Source organism: Neophocaena asiaeorientalis, unplaced genomic scaffold (genome assembly GCF_003031525.2).
Source record: "Neophocaena asiaeorientalis asiaeorientalis breed wild unplaced genomic scaffold, Neophocaena_asiaeorientalis_V1.1 scaffold43, whole genome shotgun sequence".
Classification (NCBI taxonomy): domain Eukaryota; kingdom Metazoa; phylum Chordata; class Mammalia; order Artiodactyla; family Phocoenidae; genus Neophocaena; species Neophocaena asiaeorientalis.
The window spans coordinates 7,580,668-7,592,207 of record NW_020173674.1 but is presented as its reverse complement, the minus strand read 5'-3'; the positions used below and the strand labels follow the sequence as shown (position 1 = coordinate 7,592,207).

Below are 11,540 nucleotides of genomic sequence, written 5' to 3'. Positions count from 1 at the left end.
GGGCGAAGGCACATGGAGCCCAGGACACCGAACCACAGCTAGAACCTCTGAAAGGTTCCGGAGAGGGCTCCAGAGAAGAAAGGGGCCAAAGCCAAGGCCCATTATGTTGCCCTAGGGTGGTCCAGACCCATTGTTTTTGACCTCCCCAGGAAAACGCTAGTGAGCTACAAAGTACACAACATTGCAGGGTGGAAGGGTGGGGAGCAGCCCTGAAGCCCAAGGCAAGACAGCCTCTGGCCAGACACAAAATGCCCCAGGCCCAAGTGGCCACCACCCAAAGGCCCTGGCCTGGAACCTTCTGCCCACACCCAACACAGTCCCCTCAATGCCTCCTGGACCCGGAAATTCACTGATCCAGTAGAACACTAAATGATCAAGAATCTTCTGTACAATTCCCACACACCTGCATTCTAGAAAAAAAAAGAAAAACCCCAACCAACCATTAATAATGGTTAACTTACCCAGACCCAAACAACATAATCATCCCATGTGAAAAACCACCCATGCAGTGCTGCCCCTGTGGTTAGAACTACACGTGCAGACCCTCTGTCTGCCTGTCCCTGCCGCATCAGAAGCCATGACAAAAACCTTCTGGCAGATCTCGAATCATGAGAGGATAAAACGTCTTGTACAATCCAGAAAAGCCGCAGTCCTGGGTGCCCACAGCCCACACCAGCTCTCTGAATACAGACCCTCACAATCCACGGGGTTCTCTCTCCAGGTCCAGAGCCCTGGGCTCAGGTCTCTCTTGATCCCAGAACAATAGCCCCTCAATTCTTAAGCCTGTTCTTGGCCATAAGACATCCAGTCAGAAATCCAAGTGAACACACCCATATCCAGCAAATCAAATGAAATGCCGGCCCCCTTTAGAAGCTGGAGTGATGAATCCAGAACCCGTGGAAGCTCCTGACTCAGAACCGAACCGGGATTGACCCCTCTGTTCCTGGCCTCAGAGGGTACAAGCAATGAAGGTCAGGGGCTGCAAGGCTCGTAAAGGGCTCTGAAACTAGAATCAGGGTCAAGGATCAGGAGAGTGTCACCCCCTCAGGCCATTTTTAGGACCCGGGTGTACTGGTCCTCCCAGGCTCAGACTGACATCAGGTGCAGGAGTGTCAGTGAGTGTCCGGCAGGTCAGTAGGGATATTATGTAACGGGTGGGGTTGAGGGTGGAAAGGGAAAGGCAGGAACGAGTGAGGAGAGGAAGGAAGGAAGGCAAGGAGGAATGCAGGAAGAACGCAAAGAGTCGGGAAGTGGAGACGCAGGTGCAGGAAAGAGAGGCTTCTCACACTGGGGGCGGCCAGGGAGATGCTGGCACAGAAAGGAAGGGTCTCCCCTGGCCTACAAAGGTCTCCCGAGCTGGCCTCTTCCTCTAGCCAAGCATGGGGTCCCAGCAGAAGCCCATCCTGTCGCCTCCCCCCACATCTGAGGTGCGCCCAGGTGGGGTTCAGCCATGACAGCTGGCCTCCTCCCTCCTCTTCTATCCGTCCTTTGACCCTCTTCCTTCCTCTTAACTGCCTGACCGTTCTTGGGCTCCTCCACTCGGTCTCCCCACCACCTTCCATCACTGCCCTGCAGCACCCTCCACCTCCTCTGCTTCCACGTGGTCCTCGGCAGCCATTGGCCCTCTTGGGGCTGTTTGTCTCCTCTGCACAGCAAGGGAGTCTCTGAGGCCATCCCAACACCAACATTCCATAGGTTCCCCCAACACCCCCGCTCAAGCTCTTTCCTCCATTTTCTCTCCGTCTCCCCCAGCTCTTTGCATCCCGACTCCAACTCCTTCACGGAGCCTTCTTCTGGCACTTTGGCTCCCAGGTCCCTCCTACCAATCTGCTCAGCTCCCCTGGGCCAGCCCCTCTCTCCTTTCCTTTCCCCTTTCACCTCCTCTCCTCTTCCCCCCACCATGATTTCCCCCAATAGCCTTTCTTCTCTTGTCCCTCCATGCCTCTCCTCATTGCCCAGAAAGACCATGTCCTATCTGGGTGTCTCTGGGGACTGAGCCTCAAGGGAGTCGGAAGGGATGATGAAGGGGACGGTGAAAGGCAAACAGGGCCAGATTGCTCACAGGGAGAAAAGGGGAGTTAAAGTCAGGTGCAAGGTGTGGCGGGGGAAGTGGAGCAAGGAGCCTAGAGAGCATCGCACAGAGAGGACCCCAGCTGGGACAGGGGCTAGCCAGGGACACTCTGCTGGGCAAGGGAGAGGAAAGGAATGAAGGAGAGTGTTGGAAGAGGCTGCTCCTGGGAACTGGATGAAGAGAAAGTAGAGACATGAAGAAGATAAAGGTGAACTAGGAGAAAAGGGGGAAGGAGAGTAGAAAAGGGGTGGAAGGACTGAAAGTAATATGGGAGAACAAAGATTGGGAAGCAAGGATGGACAGATGTAGAACAATGATGGGGAGGCAGAGATGAGTGCAGAAATAGAAGGCCATGAGGGCATAGATGGGAAGTGAAGATACAGGCATGAAAGATGAGGGCAGAACAAAAATGGAGTAAAAAAAAATGAGAGGGGATGGATGAACAGAAATGGAAGTGATGGGAATACAGAAATTAGAGGCAACAAGGTATAGAGTGAGAACTGGTAAAGGCACAGTGATGGGAGTCAAGATAAAAGGTGATGGAAGCATGGAGATGTCAGAGTGCCAAGATGGGAGGTGATAGGGGTTCAGAGATGGGAAGTGATGGGAGGACAGGTATAGGAGGTGATGAGGATATAGGGATGGGAAGTAATGGAGGTACAGAAACGGTGAGTGTTGGAGGGATGAGATGGGGACCGAAGATGAAAGGTGATGAAGTATATGGATGGGAAGTGATGGAGGTACAGAGACGGGAGGTGATGAGTTGCACCATATGGGAGGTGAGAGAGGTACAGAAATGGTGGTACCCTATGGAAAGTGACAGCAAGGTACAGAGATGGGAGGTGATGTGGAGTACAGAGAAGGGAAGTGGACTAAAATGGGAGGTGATGGGGGTCTCTGGGATGGTAGGTAACAGGAGATTTGAGATGAAATGTGAAGGAGAGACTGAGATGGGAAATGATGGAGTCTGACATGGAATAAAACGTGAAGAGGGACACACATGGGAGGTAGTGGGGAGGGCAGAGATTGGAAGTTATGGGGATGCAATAATGGGAAGCGATGGAAGTACACATAATACGGAAGACAGAGATGGAAGGTGGCAGGTACAGAGATGGGAAGAGATGGCATCCAGAGAATCTTAGAGGTCTAAGGTATGAGGTGATGAAGGGACTGGGCTGGGAGGGCCAGCAAACCCACAAAGGGCAGAAACCAGAAGTGATAGAGGTCAGAAATGGAAGGTGATGGAGTCTGAGAGGGAAGAGGAAGTAGGTTTTGAGATGGAAGGTTATGGGAGGGGGTGCTGAGATAAGAGGTGATAGTCAGTGTAAAATGATAGAGGACTGACTCCGGAGGTGATGGGGAGACTGGGATAGGGGAACAGAAATTCAAACAGTGGGAGGTGGGAGATGCTGAGGATCAGAGGTGGAGGTAGGGCAGAAATGAAGAGGTGTGGAGAGGAGAAACTGGAGATTCAGGGAATGAGGCTGGGAGAATAATGGGACAGTGGAGCGAGGTGATTGCTTGGAGGTGGTGGAAGGACAGTAATAGGGGAAAGACAGGACAAAGACGGGACAGTTGCTGGAGAAACAGAAGTAAAATAGAGACAGATATGAAGAGGTGAAAGAGGCAGAGATGGAACACGTCTGAGCCAGAGATGATAGGTGGGACAGAGGTGAGAGGTTGGTGGGGGACAAAGATAAGAAAATAATGGGTACAGAGATGCTGGACCAGCAGTGGGAAGGCGATGGTGAGGCAGAGGTGGAGGTAAGCCAGGTGGAGAAATGATAAGGGGCAGGTATGGAGGAGGTGAAGACAAGAGAAACGGAAGGGAGAGCTGGGCAGAGAGGATGAAAGGACAGATGGGGAGGTGGTGAGGGGACCTAAACAGGAGGGTGATAACAAACCAGAGATAGGGATTCGGAGGTAAAGGTGAGGCGAGGAATGAAAGTGATGAAGACAGAGATGAGGATGATAAAGGGACGGGGTGGGGGGATTGTGATGAAGAGGCGAGGTGCTCCCCTCCCGCCCCCTCCGGAGAAGGGGCCCTGCTGAATAATTGAACAGGACTGAGGCTAGCAGAAGAGGCCGCTCTCTCCCACCTCCTCCCTCCCCCCCACCTGGACGAACCCCAGGAGTGCTCGCTGGTGCAGGGCGCAGAGATGTGGACACCGCCACCTCTGCACGCACGCCTCGGAACACACGTGCACGCTAGGATGTGGACGGGCTCGGGTATGGAGACACCCACGTGCCCATACAGGCATCAGTGTGCATGCACGCACACATAAGCTCAGATACATACATGCATACATGTGCTCATAGACACTGGCACACGAACTCACACTCAGCCGAGCGTGTACACATGCTCACGGAGGCAATACATGCACACACACATACATGTTTGGTCACAGGTAATGAATGAACAGCCAACGTACACACGGACGGCTCCCTCCAGCTAACCATCCAAAAACAAGGTCACCCATACGCATACAGACAACGCACCCAGAGGCTCAAAGGTACTCCAGAGTAAGACATGCCACACACACAGTCCCTCGCCACCTCTCCAAAAGGGTGCTCCCCTCCCCCCCACACACACCCTCCTGGACTCCTCCAATCCTTCCTGTCCACTTCCCCTGCCCCTCCCACTGCCTCAACCTCTACCTCTGGGGAGGGGAGTTTCCAGGATACTTATCCACTGAGTGGCCCACTTGTGACAAAACCCTTCCTGGGCCACTTATGTCCAGCTGAGGAAGTCACTTCTCCTTCTAGGGGCCCCTCCACTGAGATCTGCCCCCTCCCAGACTTTGGGACACCTCTGGGAAGCACGTGTCACAGGCCAAGAGGTAAGTGCAGGGAGGCTTTCTTCCCTTCCTCTGGATGCCACCTCGGCGTGGGGCCTGGGGGCGGGGGGAGATGCTGAAGGTAGAGAGGGAGGGAGGTAGAGATGGGACCTGGGAGGAGGCAAAGAAGGAGTGTCATAGGGTGAGAAGGAGAGGTGGTGAAGAAAGGGCAAAAGGAAGCAGGTGCGAAAGGGGAGGGAGGGGCTGGCTCCTGCTTATTGATTCTGAATTCCGTTTTGGAGCAAAAACTGCTACCAGGAGCCCCACAAGTTCTGCAACCAGGTCCTGGGTGCAGTCAGAACCCAGGACAGCTCCTCTGCCGCAGCTGCCACCTCCCCAGCCCTGCTAGATGCCAGGGCCCCATTTGGCCCCCAGCCCTTCAGAAGGGAGGAAAGGGGTCCTCAGAGGCACCCGGGAGGAAGTTTCCAGGTGGTGTGTGGCCCCATGAGGGAGGAGAGATTGCAGGCTGGGGAGCAGGGCTGGGGCCCCCAAAGCCTTGTCCTCCTGCCCTCTCATCCCCTGCACGCTCTTGGCCCTGGCGCTGAGGTAGAGACTGACATAGCTCTGAGCAGGCAGAAAATGTATGGTCCCGGAGGGAGGGAGGGAGGAGCCAGTGGCAAGAGGAGAGGAAGGGAAACCGCCTAGAGGCCAATCAATACCAGTGAGTGGGAAGTGGAGAGCTGGAGGGGGTGACGCTGGGGATCGAGGGGGAGAGACAGAGGGTAAAAAAGAAGGGAGAGACAGAGGTGTGCAAGAGATCAATAGAGGCTGTGGAGCAAGTGGAGAGACGAGAAACACACAGAGGGGCAGAGATGGGGAAGAACTGACTGCCCGGGAGAGCCAGAGACAGGCTCTGGGAGACTGAGCTGCCAAGGGGAGCTGTCCTGACCTCAGCCCTGGGACTTCAGGCCCTGCCAGGAAGCATGCCTCCTTCCAACTTCCTTCCTCTCTCATTTCATATTCTCTTTTTCATTCTCTCTCCACTCTTCTCTCTCCCATCCTGGAGATGACTTCTTTCCCTCTGATCTCTCTCATGCCTTCCCAGGGCAGACTCCTGAGCCCACAGAGGTACCTTCAGCCCCAGGTGTAATGCCCATATCCCAGACGGAGAAACTGAGGCCACACAAGGGGAAAGGCTGTCCTGAAGGTCGGACTCCTCCTCATTCCAGTCTCTTTACCACCAGACAGCTCCACACCCCTAGGCCCAACCCTCTAAGGACACCTGGGCCATTCCCACCCGCCTCCCTCTCTTCAGGCACAGGGGCCCTTGGTGCCCAGTGGTGCCTCCAGGGCCTGTACACTTGGGGGTGAAGCAAACAGGCCTCTGGGCCAAGTTCCTGCTTGACGTTGTGCATCAGTGGAGCCTCAAGAAGACCCGCCCTAGAGAGACAGCTCGAACATGAAACAGCCAAGCCTGGAGAAGCGGTAGGAGGCACAGCTTCAAGAGAAAAGGGGGTGTGGCTTGACCCAAGATTCCTGCCTCGACCTTTGGGGCCAGAGATCTCAGAGGTACCCCAGGGCCAGGGTTTGGAGGCTCCCAGATTGCACCCACCTTGTCCTTACCTCCATGGTTTTGCTCAGGCTCTGCCACCAGACACACAGACCAGTGCTCGGGGACAGTGACACTTCCCAAGACGTGCCCAGCCTCAACTCTCCCTGCCTCCCACCTGCCCCCAGAGAAGTTGCTCCAAGCTCCCTTCCCACCCCTGCTGAAAGATGGCTTGACTCCCTAAACCACCATCCCTCTCTACGCTCCCTTCCAGAAAGCTCCATCATGTGGGAGTGTAATAGTGATGACGGGCAGCAGCTCTTCTCAGCCCTGATGCCCTGCAGCCCGGGCCAGCCACGCCCACCGTCGGCACCATCTCCACCTCCACCACCGCCCCCAACCCAGGGACTAAATGAGCAACCGGGGCAGCAAACTTTAGGGACGCCTAGGTTCTAGCACCTGTGATTTAGGGCAGGGAACTGCCTCTTACTGAGGCCTCAATGTCCTCAGCAGCTAAATCGGATGGTTGGTCTCCAACCTACTGCCTTCTCTGAGGACAAATTAAAAGGGCTTTGCAAGCTGCAAAACACGAAACAATCAGTGGGGAATGTTACTGTTAAACAGCAAAGTTACCACCGTCCCCAGATCGCCCGTGCAAAGCTGAGTGAGCTGGAGAGGACGAGGCCCAGCCCCGTCTCTATTCCCCGGCAGCCAGGGCTGGAGCGCCCCTGAGCTGGCCATTGTCTGGAGGCTGGAAGGTACAGAGAGCGGCAGGTCGGACAAGAAAAATCCTGGGGGACAGGACGGGATGTGGAGGTACCGAAGGACAGGTCTGCCTTAGAGCACCAGGAAAGCACTGAGGGAGATTGGTGGGCATTCTCACAAAGTAGAAGAAAAAATCATGACCCACGCAAGAGCCCAATCCCTGAAACCAGTAGGTTATCTATCCCGTAAGAAACTCAGGACTCTGCCCAGATGGCCAAGGCTCTGCAGTGTGGCACAGAGGCAAAGGCCCTGACCCCCGTTCTCAGCCCAGATCTACCGTTCACTCCTCCAGAAATCCACCCACCCCTCCAGGCCTCAGCGTCCATGTCTGTAAAATGGAGAAGCCCTATCCTCCTCTGTGTGTCTGTGTGTGTGTCTGTGTGTGTGTCTGTGTGTGTGTCTGTGTGTATGTCTGTGTGTCTGTGTGTTTTTCCCAGGCAGCTGACCCTTCATGTCCCTGGTCTCAGCAGGGCTACCCCAAGGAAGGCCACTCAAATGACACCTGAAGAGGCTGCGTGCTCCCCAGCCCGCCCCCTGCAAGCAGGAGGTTGGCTCTCCCCCGCTCTTGCCCCACTGCTCTCCGTCTGCCAAGCTCAACCAGAGGCTGGCCACCAACCACTAGGGACTGGAAACTGCTGCTGAAGCTGCCCTCTCTGGGAAGGGGCCTCAAACAATACGCGAGCTGGCAGTAGATACCCAGCCAGGGAGGAGAAGAGCCAGGTGAGGACACTAGGGAGTGTTCTTGTGGCTCCAAGGGACACCCTGCAGCTGGGCGGAAAACCAGGGAACTGCACCACAGCCGGCTTCCAGGGAAGCCAGCTCCAGAGGCCTGCCCTCCTGAGCCCGTCCTCTGGGGCGCAGGCCTACCCTGGGCAGGAAATCCCAGGCTTCCACTGCACGTTTCTGAGGGCACCAGAGGAAAGGGGGTGCAGGTTGACAATTCCCACCCCCCACCCTGTGCAACAGTGTGTACGTGTGAGCTACGACTTGTGAGACCATCGCCAGGATCGCATGGGGAGAGCGACAGAGGTTGACGCCCTTGGTGAGGGGTGAAGGGAGCGGTGTCCCACCAGCTCAGAAGGAAGAGGAGAGGCCGTCTATCAACGATTTGCCCCAGACATGCAGGCAGCAGCAGTCCTGCACAGGCCCAAGAAGGGACAGCAGCCAGCAGCTCCCTCAGTCTCTCGTGATGAGAAGGGATGAGAAGGAAGCAGGCAGCACGGCTCTCAGAGACCCTCCCTCCTCCGGAGCATCCCTGGGGCCGGGAACGGGCCGGGATCTCCCCCCAGCACCCCGAACTCTCCCGGTCCTGCACTCACGGTCGTTGCAGACGGGGCCTCCGTAGGAGGTCATGGTGCAGTCGCAGGTGAAGCCATCCCACTGCTGTAGGCAGACGCCCTGGTTGGCACAAGACTCTTCGGTGCAGGTGGTGCTGGGGCCTGGAAGAAGCAGGAGGAAGGAACACCCCCAGCTCAGCCAAGCCCCCCTCCAGCCTCAGGAGGTATGGAAGCTTCGGGGCCAGGCCGAGAGGTCTTGCCCTCCGTTCTGCTGGGCAGAAAGGGCCAAGAACTGATGGGGGTGGGAGGGGGATGGAGGGGAGCTCAAGGACTGCTAGTCTTGGCCTGGAACTGTGATAAGTGGCCGGGGTGGGAGGCAACAGGGAGGGCAAGTGACCCCCCTGACTCCCCCATACTCTGCCCCAGAGTGGCAGCTCCTGCGAGGCCTGAGAAGAAGGCCACCCAGCGGCCCTGGTCTGCCTCTACCGCTGGCCCCCCTGCAGCGTGCAGAGTCACACCCGACTTCTGTGCCCCACACTCACCGTCACAGCCCCTCTCCACCTGCCCGATGCGGTGCAGGGCGTCAGCGATGAGGTCGGGGAGGCGCCCGTTGAGGTCCACCGAGGCCAGGCAGCCCTGAAAGCCATCCCGGGAGGCCACCAGTTTGGGCAGGTTGTGGAACATATTCTTGCTGAGACCGCCAATGTACAACTCCCCTGCAAAGGGAGTGGGATAAAAACCTTGGCATCCCGCTCCCCAGGTCCCTGTTGCCCTCCCAGGACATGTGCACCCAGCTGTCAGGTCGTGCAGCCCCACAGTGTCCCATCCCGGACTCGTTTCCTCTCAGAGATGCAGCAGCCCGCAGATGCCCACCCTCCACTCTTCTTTCTTCCTTCTCCACTTTGCCATCTGTCTGCTCCCCTCCCAGAGAAGCCCAGATGCCCGGGAAGGGGGGTGCAGCTGGAGGAACCTGCTCCGTGCTCTCTCCCACACATGATTCCAGTTCCGGCCTGTAATCAGGGCCTTTCATAGATGTGCAGCCCGATCCCCTCCAGCCCCACTCCCTCCCTTCTGAAGTCTCCCATCCCCAGAACTCCTTCAGGCCTCTGCCAGCCTCTCCCGGCTCTGAGTTGTCTCCTGGGGGTTCTAAGCCCAGCACCTTCCAACAACAACTAGGGCTTGGCCTGGGGACTCTGGGTGACACAAGGAAGTTCTCCTCAGGGACACATCACTGCCTGGCCACATAGACCCTAACTCCCTGAAAATCATGGCTGGCCCCTAGCAGAGCTCCAACAAGACATGAGTCAACCCTGCTGCCCTTGCCCTGCACTCAGTGCAATGCAAGACCAGCCCAGACCACCCCGGGTTTGCGGCCACTGAGGATTATCCAAGACACATCGCCCCCTTCTGGCATCAGGGAGAATTGACAGCACTGTGCCATTCGTCAGGCCCTGGATCTGACCAAGCTTCTGGTTCCAACTCTGCGGCCGGCTCACTTTGTGACCTTGGGCAAACCATGTAGCCTCTTGAAGCTTCCATTTGTCTCTCCAAGAGGGGGATGAATAGTCTCTAAGGGCCCTCCCCCAGCTCGGACAGTCCCAGTCGCACTGACACCAGGGGTCCCTAAGGGACTGAGGGCTGCTTTGGGCATGTGAGGGTCGCTCACGTTACCCCGGTGGGCTCTGGAGAAGCGGCAGGCCTTGTCCTCACTCCTGTGCCAAAACCCCGGTCTCTAAGCTCATCCTCTTCCCTCCTCTCCCACCCACCCATTCTGGGGGCAGGCAATGACTTTCATTAGCTACTGAAGACACCCTGGGGAATGTAAGTCCCTGGTATGACGCTGAGCCCACCAGGGAGGCCCTGAGTCCAAAAAAGTTCCCAGACCTAGTCCAGCCAATGCCCAAGGGCTATGACCAGGGCAGCATGTGGGGACCCAGTTATTGCCCCTCCTTCCTCCCCACATCACTGCCCCCTCCTGCCCCAGCAGGGAGGCATCTGCCAGGACACTATTCTCTCTCCAGCCCCCAACCAATGCAGACTTCTCAACCCTGGAGGGCCAAGAGGTCTTCAGAAGGCGCAGCTGCCTACTCCTAGCTCTAGAGTGAGGCCACCAGGCTCCCCGTGAGACAGACACAACCTGCAACCAGGCTTTCAGTGTTGGGAGGGCAGCCTCGCATGGGAGCTGAGCAGAACTTTGACGGGAAGATGTCAGGCTGGACACAGTGGAGAACAGGAAAGAGCGAGGGAAACCATGGGTGGGGGCAGGGGGAGAATCACGCGCGTGAAAGAGCATCCCAGGTCAGGGGTGATCTTGCTGGGGCCGAGGGGGCATCTGGGGTAGGGCCAGGCCTTCTGCAGAGGCCCCAGGCCCCACCTTTGAGATCGAGGTTTCGGGCGCCATTGGAGTGCTGAGTGACAGTGCGGGAGTCGATCTGGAGCGTGTGCACGTTGCCGGGGTCCCTGGACACCACCACGTTGTGCCACTGGTTGTCATTGACTGGTTTGTCTGAGTTCCCCTTCATCAAGGACGGGCCATTCCCCAGGTCAAACACGTAGTGGATGTACCTGCCCCACAGTAGGGAGGAGACACTGGGTCAAGGTGGGGCCGATGCTGGGAAGGTGGGGAAAGGAGGAGCTATAGCTGCGGTGGGGCTGGGAGCTGTAAGCAGAAGGGGTGGAGAGGGAGACCTCATAGACACGAGGACTCTGGTGTGAAGTCCCGTCATGGGCGGATGCGGGCAGGGAAGGCCACAGAGGACCTGGCTCCGGGGGCAGGCTCAGAAGAGAAGCTGGTGGGGGGAGAGATCTGTGAGGGCAGCAGGGTCCTCTGGGGGCAGGGACAGAGCTGCTCTAGGGCGGGGACCTCTCAGGCAAGAGAGGCCAGAGGGACACAGCCCCTGTCTTCTGCCTGAGCCAGGACAGCGAATGGAGGACAGATATGACTGGGAAATCCCTGGCAAGGAAGTAATGGGGGGGGGGGGTCACCAGGGTGGAGGACAGGGTGCTGCTTCTCCATCTTGGCTGGTGGGGGGCAGACCTGAACCATGACCTGTGGTCTGGGGGGATTGGACATCTCAGCCAGTGGCTGGGGGAGCTGCATC

At 57.2% G+C, this 11,540-nt stretch overlaps 1 protein-coding gene across 2 annotated transcripts in view; it reads right to left on the bottom strand.

Moving 5' to 3' along the window:
* Positions 1-11,540, bottom strand: part of NRXN2 (neurexin 2) — a 98,014-nt gene that overhangs the window by 32,439 nt on the left and 54,035 nt on the right. For both annotated transcript variants that reach the window (XM_024749166.1, XM_024749165.1), the window contains 3 exons: positions 10,814-11,004; positions 8,982-9,155; positions 8,482-8,601 (listed from right to left, as the gene is read on the bottom strand). In XM_024749166.1, coding sequence (XP_024604934.1) covers positions 8,482-8,601; positions 8,982-9,155; positions 10,814-11,004 — 485 coding nt within the window. The remainder of the gene's footprint in view (positions 1-8,481; positions 8,602-8,981; positions 9,156-10,813; positions 11,005-11,540) is intronic.